Genomic DNA, 12,012 nt, shown 5'->3' with positions numbered 1-12,012 from the left:
AACCATTCCACAGTCCACTGTACTAGTCGTTCCACAAGCCACTGCACAATGTGTTACAACTTCATTAGGTTTGGTGGTGCTTGTGCTAGTTGTTCCACTAGAAGTTGTGCAGTCACTAGTGGAACAGTGCCACTTCTTGAGCTTTTCCCATTAGTGTAACATTGGATACAACCCTTTGAAATTGCAGGCTGGATCTTTGCCCTTGTTCACAGGAATGCTCCTTTACCTCAGGTAATATGCTTCATGTCATTAAGTTTGTATGGCATTGCTGCCTTGTTTGTTGGTTTCCTTTTTCCTAGCAGTGGGGGAATGATCCTACCTGGTTTGTAGGATCTACACAGACCCTGTGATGTCACAGTCGTCTTCATTGTTTCATAATCCACAGGGTAGAGTAGATCAGGCAACAGTATCCCTATAAATAGGTATAGTTTGTGTGCAAGGGCAGGTAGGGGGCCTGGGCTTCTGAATGCCTGGTCAGATGTTCGGGTGGGTGAAGTCAGGAGCAGAATCTGGGAGGGTGGGGAATGGGACTGTGGCTCTGTCTACATGTTGTACTGAAGAATTGGGTTAGGGCCAACAAAACAGCTTTGAACAAAACTCTTAGCATGATTGCACCTTATCCTCTGCATCTAACTGGCAAGGAAAGGATTCTGCATTATATCATTCACTGACCTAGCTTGGACGGTTGAAGCCTGTAAACCTAGTGGTAGCTATTTTAAATTGACTTTACGTTTCCTTGAACTTCCATACCTATTCTGACTCACAATGAAAAAAAATAGGGTGGGTTTTTACTATTGCTTAAAGCTAAACATTTGGAATGGAAAACCCTTGAAATAACAACTTCATCATAGTTCTAATCTAGGGTGGTTGCCTACTTTTGAAAACTAAAAAGAAAGAACAGAGTCAAAGTATATAGCACAACAGTTTATTTTTAGGATGACAGTTGTGAAAGCCACTTGTAACCCTGAATATCCTTGAACTTCAAAAGACTGCATTTTTTAAAACACATACTGGCATTCATTTGTGCTAATCCATTTATACCAAAAGCTCAAAGATGTCATAGAAATGCACAAAATACTTGTGTTTAATATATTTGATATGTTTCTATCGTGAGTGGGGAACCACCCTATATCTAGGGTGGGGAACCAGCACCTTCAACCAAACTTCATGTGGAGTGGCACAGAGAGAAAGTGCTATGCTGTCCTGCAAACTCCACCTACTTTTGGCTCTGGCCCCACCCACCGCTGGCCACAACCCACAGATTGGCTTTTCATGTGGGCTAACAGTCCTTCATAGAAGCAAGGTTCTTTCCCCCTGGTATATAAGAACAGTTTGTGTATACCAAGAGTCAAGAGAGAATGTGGAGAACACCTGTTTATGAAAACAAAATGCACATTCCTTTGTTTATTTTCTTTCTGTATTACAGGTTGCCATTGCTGGTGGAGCTGTGGCACAAAGATAAAACAGCCAAAGACTTGCTCGTAGGAGTTGCAAGGCTCCAGCTTTCAAATATTTTGGCCATAGAAAAATCCCGTTTTCTAGGAGCTAATGGGGAGCAGTGCTGGCGTCAGACCTTCAGTGAAACAATTCCTGTTACAGCAGCACAAGGGTATATTGTGTTTTATTTAGTTAGTTGTTACATTTCTATTCTCCCCAATAGCTGAAGCTCTGTGAGCATTTTTGAAAAATAATAGTTCCGCTGTTAAAGCCAGTTCTGTTTGGCTTTAGACCCTATAGACTTTCTCAGACATCTTTTGCATTAGTTAAAATGTGATATTTATTTCTAGGTCAGATTGAAAATTTTATATTTCACGTTTTCAAACCTAGAAATCTGCCCCCAAATGTATTTCTTGAACATGTATATTCTAATTTTGCCTCACTGTGGGCAAAAGTGGATGGTGGACAAATGGAGACTAGTGGAATAGCAGTGTAGGAAGTACTTCTCCTGGTACTGCAGAGATTTTAAAAGAACGCGGAGTTGTATTTTGGAAAAGTGACTTTCCACTTATGTATATGTATACTAATGTTCTAAATGTAACACTGCTGTTCAATCTTCTAAGTATTGTCTGCTGACTAGGTGAAGACTCAGGAACCTGGCTTTTTTATTTGTGTAGTTTTCCAATGCTAGGTGAACATATTTGAATTTCAAAATGTATATTTGTACAATCCAAGTCGAACATTCCAGTATATTTTGTATTCATTTCCCTCCCAAGATAAAACATGGCTCACAATTGTACCCAAACCTAGTAACCACTAGATGGCACTCCCCCAAACCAAATTGGCTTTAGCCCTTCAAGTCAAACTTAACTCACTAATACAGAAAAGTGGCTATTGTTCTGTGTTTTAAGTTAAGTAGCTTCAAAGGTCATATTTGTACCTCCTGTAATTGGATACTTGACCTGATTTTTTTTTAGTGTATTTGCATAGTAAACTGTTTAAATTAGATTTTATGAAAATTGGAGAAAAGGATGCTTGGGAAACAAATGTAAATTGTACAAGGTTTACTGTATTTGTCATACGTTCCATTTTTAGGGGGACACTTTCTGACTTTTCAGTAATTATATAATAGTCTTTAAAGAGTCTATAATACATACGTTGTAAAGAATAACTGATCTGGATGTGTCTAGCCTATGTCCACACATGCAAGATTCTGTGTAGATGTGAAGTTAAGACACTTAGGGTGCAATCCTATCCGGACAGGTGGCCGCCTCCAAACTCAGAGGCAACCGCCTATCCAAAGCAGGGCAGGAGAAGCACGGAGGGGATCTTTCCCTCAGCGCTTCTCCTGCCCTGCACTTTCGGCTAGACGGCCGATTGCGGATGTCTAGCCGCAGGAGGACAGAGCGGGGAAGGAGGCTGCTGTATGACACATTGGATGTGTCGTACAGGCATTTTCACCCGCCCCGGAATGCCCCCAACCATGCCCCTTTTTGGCCACTCCCACTCTTCTTGCGAGCTCGGAGGATGGGGCTGTTATTCACTGCCTCAGAGGCAGCACAGAACTGGGGGGAGGTTGGTTCTCCAGGAACCAACCTTGGAGCATGGGCTCCAAGGTCTGTTCATGGATAACACAATATCCTATGGCTATCTAGTGGCCATAGGATTGCTCCCTTAGAGTGCAATCCTATGCAAGTTTAGACAGAATAAAAGTCCTACAACTCCCAGCATTCCCCAGCCAGCCATGCTATTGTAGGACTTTTTTTCTGTCTAAACATGTATGGGATGTATTTATTTAAAACATTTCTTGGCCGCCTTTAAGGGCAGAAGCCCTCCCAAGGCGGCTTACAGGATTGTGCCCTTAAAGTCACAAATATTTGGTTTAGAGCTTTGAGGCTGCAGTCTTTGTAGATGTGCAGAAAATAAGCATGGGGTCAAATCCACAGGACCCCAGAGACCTAAAGAGAAATAGATACCGATGCTCCCTTAAAAAGAGGGTAACACACCTTGCCAGTCAACTGATTGATCGGATTGGTTGGCCCCTATAACCTATAATTTAGACCAACTCCATCCTTCAGAGGAGTTGACTACAACTCCCATCATCTCCAGTCAGCATTCCTAGGGATGATGGGGGTTATAATCCAACATCTCTGGGAGGCACCAGATTGGGGAAGGCTGATCTGTGCTACATTTCTCTAGTCCTCTGAGCTCTTTGAGTTTGAGGGATATGGAGGAATGGCTTCCATAGACATTTACAGACTCTGTTTTGTCAGGAGGACCTGTGGGAACTGGAACTATCAGAAGGGATCTGTGCATGCTTTCGCAACCTTAACAGGCTGCAGTGTTCTGCTGAACCTTCTTCTTCCCCTTCCACTCCGGCCCTGAAAACCCTCTGTACATGTTCTCACATATTTGAACATGTAACACAGTATTTATTTTCTCACTACATGTGTCTTGTTGTAGAGGAAGCCGGACCCCCTAAGAGCCAAAGGGAAGTCATGTTGAAATTGTGGTCACATTGTTGCTTTACAAGTTAAAATGTTTATATTACACATGCTGTCTTTTGCAAGATTGTTTTCTTCTATAGTTACTTGTTCCATTGTAAATTAATGAGAATAGGTAGCAATATCTCTCAAATAGGTTCAGCACCTTGGATAGCTCCTTTAGGGTTATGGTTGGTTCTGACTGAAACCCAGAATGGATTCACAGCCCCACTGAAATAGGAGCCACCAGCCTTCACTGGTCTCAAATGAAAAAGGAAATGACATGTTTTGGGTATTGCTTACAGGCCAAGCAACAAGATAGCAGATCTTTCATATACGGTGACTCTAGAAGATTATGGGCTTGTGAAAATGCATGAGGTTCTGGTATCTGATTCTTCTCGGGTGAGTGGAAACATGTTCGTTCATTTTCAGAGGGAAACAGTTTAATTCAAAATTATCTGAAAACATTTCCATGATTAGTGTTTAGGTGCTGATGAGCCACCACTGGTTCCTCCACCCCAACCACGTAATGTTGCTGAAGTCCATCCAGAGCCACGAGAAACTCTGGAATACAAAGCAGCGCTTGAATTGGAAATGTGGAAAGAACTGCAAGAAGATCTTTTTGAAAATCAGGTTTGTTTATATTTATTTATTTAAAATATTTCTTGGCCGCCTTTCAGGGCAGAAGCCCTCCCAAGGCGGCTTACAGCAATTTATACTTTTTATAGGTGTTAATCAAACTGGGTCCGCTGTAAAGAAAGGGTCACTGTTAGGGATGTGGTAAATCTTACACTTAGTTTATAGTACAGGTGGATAAACAAGTGGAAAGGGGAATTTTTTGTAGGACCCAATGCTTTACTTAATATATCTGTACAACAGCATTGTATGCTTGGCACGTCCATCCTGTCATATTGCCTTTTAGGTCGCTATCAAATGCTAAATGTACAATTCTCCACGGTGGTCAAATATGTTTTTAGGCATGTCTCATAGGTTAGTCATCCAAGTCACAACCACAGTCTGGGACCATTAGTTAGTTCATTGTGTCTTTAAGATGTGCTCAGTCGTTAATATGTTAACAGTAGGCTGAAGCTGATATATGTGAATATGCAAGAATACTTGGAAAAGATTCTTTATACTCAAGAAAGATCTTATCCATTGCCAGTTCTTGGGCTGTAACACTGGACCTCACTATGGCAGATAGAAACTCTTACGGTCTGCTGCCCCATCCCTCGGTCATACTATAACGCATTGATCACGAGATGCAGCAGTTGACTGTGCCACTCTCGAATTTTGCAGGGCACCTCGAAGAGGACGAGGCCCAAGGGACATGTAGTATTTTCATAGTACCTGGTCCTGCTCATACAGTGATTTTATCTGCATTAACTTCATGGGAGGAGAGGCCTTAATAACTACCTCTACCTAATTGTTACTCAGAGGTGCAATTTCTGGAGATGTGGACAGCCTTCAAGGTGAAGGGCTACTGCTACTACAGGGATTTTTTAAAAAGATTTGTTCCTCTTCAGTTACTTTTTCCCCCCTCCTCTCTTACTATTCATGCTTCCCACTCAAGTGGAAATTTATCTGTGCTTTTCAATCACTTTTAAAGGTCTCTACTTATGTTTTGTAACTCATAGTAGTACATTATCCCAAACTATTATACGAGCTGGTAGTATTTTTCTGAATGTTTAAAAAAAATTGTACTTGCAATGTAAAGGTCTCCATTTTACTGCTGATTATGATAGCTTCAAATGTAATTGAGCTGTTCGTTGCTATGTAAAGCTCTTGCTGCTGAACGGCCTCGCTCACAAGTACAGGCAAACTTACATATGTACCTGCTGAACCCAGAAATGTTGGCGCTCTTACAGAGGTGTGGCATACACACAGTAGATCAGCCTTTCCCATCCTAGTCCCCTCCAGATGTTTTGGACTTCAACTCCTATCATCCTCTGCCAGCATGCCCAATGTTCAGGAATCCTGGGAATTTTCATCCAAAACATCTGGAGCCCACCAGGTTGAGGCAGGCTGCATTAGATTATACATTGTTGTTGTTGTTCAGTCGTGTCCGACTCTTCATGACCCCATGGACCATAGCACGCCAGGCCTTCCTGTCCTGCGCTCTCTCCCGGAGCGTGCTCAAGTTCATATTCATTGCATCCGTGATGCTATCTAGCCATCTCATCCTCTGCCGTCCCCTTCTCCTTTTGCCTTCAGTCTTTCCCAGCATCAGGGTCTTTTCCAGGGAGTTTTCTCTTCGCATTAGGTGGCCAAAATATTGGAGCTTCAGCTTCATTATCTGTCCTTCCAATGAGCAGTCAGGGTTGATTTCCTTTAGGATGGACTGATTTGACCTCCTTGCAGTCCAGGGCACTCGTAAGAGTCTTCTCCAGCACCACAGTTCGAAAGCATCAATTCTTCGGCGCTCAGCCTTCCTTATAGTCCAGCTCTCACAGCCATACATTACTACTGGGAAAACCATAGCTTTGATTAGACGGACCTTTGTCGGCAAGGTGATGTCTCTGCTTCTTACTATGCTGTCTAGGTTTGCCATAGCTTTCCTCCCAAGGAGCAAGCGTCTTTTAATTTCATGGCTACAGTCACCGTCTGCGGTGATCTTGGAGCCCAAGAAAGTAAAATCTGTCACTGCTTCCATTTCTTCCCCTTCTATATGTCAGGAAGTGATAGGGCCAGATGCCATGATCTTCGTTTTTTTAATGTTGAGTTTCAAACCAGCTTTTGCACTCTCCTCTTTCACCCTCAACAAGAGGCTCTTGAGATCCTCTTCGCTTTCTGCCATTAGGGTGGTATCGTCTGCATATCGGAGGTTGTTGATAATTCTCCCAGCAATCTTAATTCCGACCTCTGATTCATCCAAGCCGGCATTTCTCATGATGTACTCTGCATATAAGTTAAATAAGCAGGGTGACAATATGCAGCCTTGTCGTACTCCTTTCCCAATTTTGAACCAATCGGTTGTTCCATGTCTGGTTCTTACTGTTGCTTCTTGACCCTCGTACAGGTTTCTCAGGAGACAGGTAAGGTGGTCTGGTACTCCCATCACTTTCAGAATTTGCCACAGTTTGTTGTGATCCACACAATCAAAGGCTTTAGCGTAGTCAATGAAGCAGAAATAGACGTTTTTCTGGAATTCTCTTGCTTTCTCCATGATGCAGCGAATGTTGGCGATTTGATCTCTAGTTCCTCTGCCTCTTCGAAACCCAGCTTGTACTTCCGGTAGTTCTCGGTTCACATACTGCTGAAGCCTAGCTTGTAGGATTTTGAGCATCACCTTGCTGGCATGTGAAATGAGCGCAATGGTGCGGTAGTTTGAACACTCTTTGGCGTTGCCCTTCTTTGGAATTGGAATGTAAACTGACCTTTTCCAGTCTTGTGGCCACTGTTGAGTGTTCCAGATTTGTTGGCATATTGAATGCAGCACTTTAACAGCATCATCTTTTAGGATTTTAAATAGCTCGGCTGGAATACTGTCATCTCCGCTAGCTTTGTTGTTACTAATGCTTCCTAAGGCCCACTTGACTTCACTCTCGAGGATGTCCGGCTCAAGTTCAGTGACCGCACGATCATGGCTATCAGGGACATTCAGGTCTTTCCTGTATAGTTCTTCTGTGTATTCTTTCCACCTCTTCTTAATCTCATCTGCTTCTGTTAGGTCCCTGCCTTCTTTGTCCTTGATCATGCCCATCTTTGCACAAAATGTTCCCTTGAGATCTCCAATTTTCTTGAAGAGATCTCTAGTCTTTCCCATTCTGTTGTTTTCCTCGATTTCTTTGCATTGTTCATTTAAGAAGGCCTTCTTGTCTCTCCTTGCTATTCTCTGGAACTCTGCATTCAGTTGGGTATATCTTCCCCTTTCTCCTTTGCTTTTCGCTTCCCTTCTTTCGTGAGCTACTTGTAAAGCCTCATCAGACAGCCACTTGGCTTTCTTGCATTTCTTTTTCTTTGGGATGGATTGAGTTGCTGCCTCCTGAACAATGTTACGGACCTCCGTCCATAGTTCCTCAGGCACTCTGTCTATCAGGTCTAATCCCTGAAATCTATTCCTCACCTCCACTGTATATTCATCAGGGATATGATTTAGGTCATACCTGAATGGTTTAGTGGTTTTCCCTACATTCTTCAATTTAAGCCGAAATTTTGCAAGAAGCAGCTCATGATCTGAGCCACAGTCAGCTCCAGGTCTTGTTTTTACTGACTGTATGGAGCTTCTCCATCTTTGGCTGCAAAGGACATAATCAATCTGATTTCGATATTGACCATCTGGTGACGTCCATGTGTAGAGTCGCCTCTTGTGCTGTTGGAAAAGAGTGTTTGCTATGATCAGCATGTTCTCTTGGCAAAACTCTATTAGCTTTTGTCCTGCTTCATTTTGTACACCAAGGCCATGCCTGCCTGTTATCCCGGTGATTTCTTGACTTCCTACTTTAGCATTCCAATCCCCTATGATGAAGAGGACATCTTTTTTTGGTGTTAGTTCTAGAAGGTGTTGTAGGTCTTCATAGAACCGATCAACCTCAGCTTCTTCGGCCTCAGTGGTTGGGGCATAGACTTGAATTACTGTGATGTTGAATGATTTGCCTTGGATTCGTACTGAGATCATTCTATCATTTTTAAGATTGTACCCCAGTACTGCTTTTCCCACCCTTTTGTTGACTATGAGTGCTACTCCATTTCTTCTCAGGGATTCTTGCCCACAATAGTAGATATGATGGTCACCTGAATTAAATTCGCCCATGCCTGTCCATTTTAGTTCGCTGATTCCCAAGATGTCGATGTTCAATCTTGCCATCTCATGTTTGACCACCTCCAGCTTACCTTGATTCATTGATCTGACATTCCAGGTTCCTAAACAATATTGTTCTTTACAGCATCGGATTTTCTTTTCACCGCCAGACACATCCACAGCTGAGTGTCCTTTCGGGTTTGGCCCAGCCGCTTCACTCTTTCTGGCGCTACTTGGAAATACCCTCTGCTCTTCCCCAGTAGCATATTGGACACCTTCCGACCTGAGGGGCTCATCTTCCGGCGTCATCTCTTTTAGCCTTGTGATACGTTCCATGGGGTTTTCTTGGCAAGAATACTGGAGTGGGTTGCCATTTCCTTCTCCAGTGGACCACATTTTGTCAGAACCCTCTGCCATGACCTGTCCGTCTTGGGTGGCCCTGCACGGCATACCTTATGGCTTCACTGAGTTACGCAAGCCCCTTCGCCACAACAAGGCAGTGATCCATGAAGGGGAGATTATTGGACTAAAATGGGGAGATTAGCTCACTGACAATGATAAAGAGTGAACAAATCAAGTTTAGTTTACCACAATTTTTTACAGAAGAGAAGAATGGTAAGTATACCTAACATGGATCAGCAGATTGTTCCTAGTAGCCATGATAGAGCAAGAGAAGATGGAGGTGTAGGGTTATGGTTCACTAAATGAGTGGGGACGGTGCTAGGGCAGCAGTGGGCAAAAGGTAGATCGGGATCTACTGGTAGATCTTTGGGTGATCTGAATTAGATCAGCACGGATTTCTGACTCCCAATTGCATAATAGCAACAGCACCAAAATGGGTCCACCCCATCTAAATTATATTCTGAAATGGAGAAAGCTTCCTCCTATATTCAGGAATGATTAATTGTGTGCAAAGACTGTGAGCTCCGCTCAGTTCTGATGCACAAAACGAATTCCTGGACTGCTAATTCTTTATTCTAAGTGTATATCTTTTGAATGTGGCTCTGGTTGGTGAATCTTGGAGTTCTAGTAAAAATCAAAGTAGATCCCACAAGCCAGACATCTGCTCACCCTTGTGCTAGAGAAATGGCAAGGCGATTATTGGGGGCTAAGGGTAACATCAGTGGTTCAGATTTCAGTGGCACAGTGTGGGCTGCACAAGGGAAAGAATAGATAGATTTAGACCAGGGTGCCAAACCTCTTTCAACCCAAGAGCCGTTTCAGAGAAGCTGTCAGGGGCTGCGTTCCAGTGCGGGGCAAGGCTGACATCAAAAGGGGTGGGGCTGAAACCCCCCAAATACTAGCCTATCAATACTAGTTTGAAGCTCTTATTGCAAGTAACTAAGCCTTAGGAAAAGCATTTCAGCCTTTTTGGAAGGAAGCTGGGAAACCATCAAATGATCCACTGATCATTTGGTGGATTTCTGACTTTTGGGGAAAGGGGAAGGAGTGGGGCCTTCTGGGGACATGCAGAGGGCCAGTTTGGGACTTCTGGACAGCCAGATTTGCCCCCTGCGCCTGAAGTTCTGCACCCTGGATTAGACTATACCAGGAGAAAGAGAAATAAAGCCAGAGTGACTATGTTTACCTTCTTTCAGAGAGAGGGGAACACAAAGGACCGCTTCTGAGTGGCCCACAGCTACTTGGAAGCTCACACTTGGCACAGGCTACCCAGGCATTAATCAGCCTTGGGACCACACAGTGGGCTTATCAACTCAGACCACAACATGTGGTCTTCTGTCCCATTCAGAGCAGGCTGATATAGCTGCTGATGGGAAGACAGACAGCTAAGCTGTTACATGAGGACCCCACAACTTGACACAGTGTGGAATGCAGTTAAAAATAGAATTTGGAATGGAGAGTCCCGGAACAAAGTCTCTGGACCCTTTCTCACACAAAGAAAATAACCTGGAGAAAGGCAAGAGAATGTAGGAAACAAAGGCAAGGAAGGGAAGCTAGCTAAGTATTGGATGCTCCTGGTTTGAGACCCTGCAGAAACCTCCACGCAATGTCTTTTGCCCTTAGCTTGGTCACAGGATAAACAAAGAGCACTTAGCTTAGAGCCCACAACCTTAACAGCTCCATCATACCACTACCCCACGGCAACACATAGTTGCCCCATAGGTCCAAGAGGGCTAGTTACCAAGATCCATGGCCCCACAAATGTAGCTGCCTACCATCACGATCCTTTCACTCCTCATTGCCATGGGTCTCATACTAATGTGGCCTGTCTTGAATTAAAAGATATTCTGGACAAATTAGACAAGGTGCTAGGGGGTGCCAATAGAAATACAAGCTATAGAAAGTATGTGTACAAGCTGTCATGGCTGAGCTTTGTGGTAACACTCTCATTAGCTTTCATTTCAAAATTAAGAGACCTGTAATCAGTTTTCTGTTGCCTGTAGAAGTGCGGTGTTCTGCATTGATGATGATGGGACTCCTCTGTATATAAAATCAATATTTGATCTGGACTCTATTCACTGTATCTGAGAATGCAATTTGTATATGACTTTGATAGTTTCTTGAGGAAAGACGACTTCTGAAATAGTGCTCATTGGATTTGCTAATGTTCATGGTTTTCCAAAGACTATTAAAAAAAAATGTTTATTCATAGCTGAAGAAGAAGGAGCTGGCTCATATGCAAACTCTTGCAGAAGAGTGGAGAAAAAGGGACAGAGAAAGGGAAGCATTAGTAAAGAAAAAAGTAAGACGTTTTTCTCTTTGGAATACTGATATGTTAATGAGCTGTTGTGAACCTTGGCAACATTGAGGTGATGTATTTAGATACTTACCAGAAGCAGAACATGACAAATACTGCAATTGATACACTACATAAGAACACTATATGTAACAAACTTTAGAAATATTCCAGAATTAAACATTGTTTATGGATTAAGCTGCATTGTTTTTCCTTCCAGTCAAAGGGAGAAAACAGGCAACTAATACTACTAATCTTACAGCACAATCTTAAGAACGTATACTGCCTATACATGAACTCAGTGGAACTTACTCCCAGGAGCACGTATAGTAGGGCTGGGCAGGCTTTTTGGCCCCTCAAGCCATATGTAATGCTGGGTGGTAGGTTGGGGCCACATTCATATGCATGTCTTTGTGTGTGTGCATGTGCACACGCACTCACTCTCTTCCCTCCACCTGTCCACATCTTGGTGCACAGGGATGGAGAGGTTTAAACCTCCCGTCCCTCCCTGCTAAGATCAGGGGATGGGATTACTGGGGAGGAGAGGTAAAGGCCTCCTAATCACAAGTGATGTCTGCATTGGGTTCATTGGGTAAGGGGTGAATTTAAATCCCCCCTCCACATCAGCATCATGGAAACAAAAATCTGTTCCCCAC

General features: G+C 43.3%; 1 protein-coding gene across 12 annotated transcripts in view; it reads left to right on the top strand.

Annotated features, from left to right (window-relative positions):
* The window catches only part of CEP120 (centrosomal protein 120), a 156,424-nt gene that overhangs the window by 14,520 nt on the left and 129,892 nt on the right, over positions 1 to 12,012 (top strand). For all 12 annotated transcript variants that reach the window (XR_014787718.1, XR_014787717.1, XR_014787716.1 and 9 more), the window contains 4 exons: positions 1,427 to 1,609; positions 4,226 to 4,322; positions 4,401 to 4,553; positions 11,273 to 11,362. Coding sequence is in view for 9 of the 12 variants with exons in the window: in XM_084833958.1 (XP_084690084.1) it covers positions 1,427 to 1,609; positions 4,226 to 4,322; positions 4,401 to 4,553; positions 11,273 to 11,362 (523 nt within the window). In the remaining 3 variants the exon portion in view is untranslated. The remainder of the gene's footprint in view (positions 1 to 1,426; positions 1,610 to 4,225; positions 4,323 to 4,400; positions 4,554 to 11,272; positions 11,363 to 12,012) is intronic.

The sequence above is a fragment of the Heloderma suspectum genome, chromosome 2 (assembly GCF_057233095.1).
Source record: "Heloderma suspectum isolate Gila_16-S chromosome 2, 16-S_ref, whole genome shotgun sequence".
NCBI classification, from domain to species: domain Eukaryota; kingdom Metazoa; phylum Chordata; class Lepidosauria; order Squamata; family Helodermatidae; genus Heloderma; species Heloderma suspectum.
The sequence above is the reverse complement of the archived record's forward strand: the minus strand, read 5'-3'. Positions and strand labels throughout refer to the sequence as shown.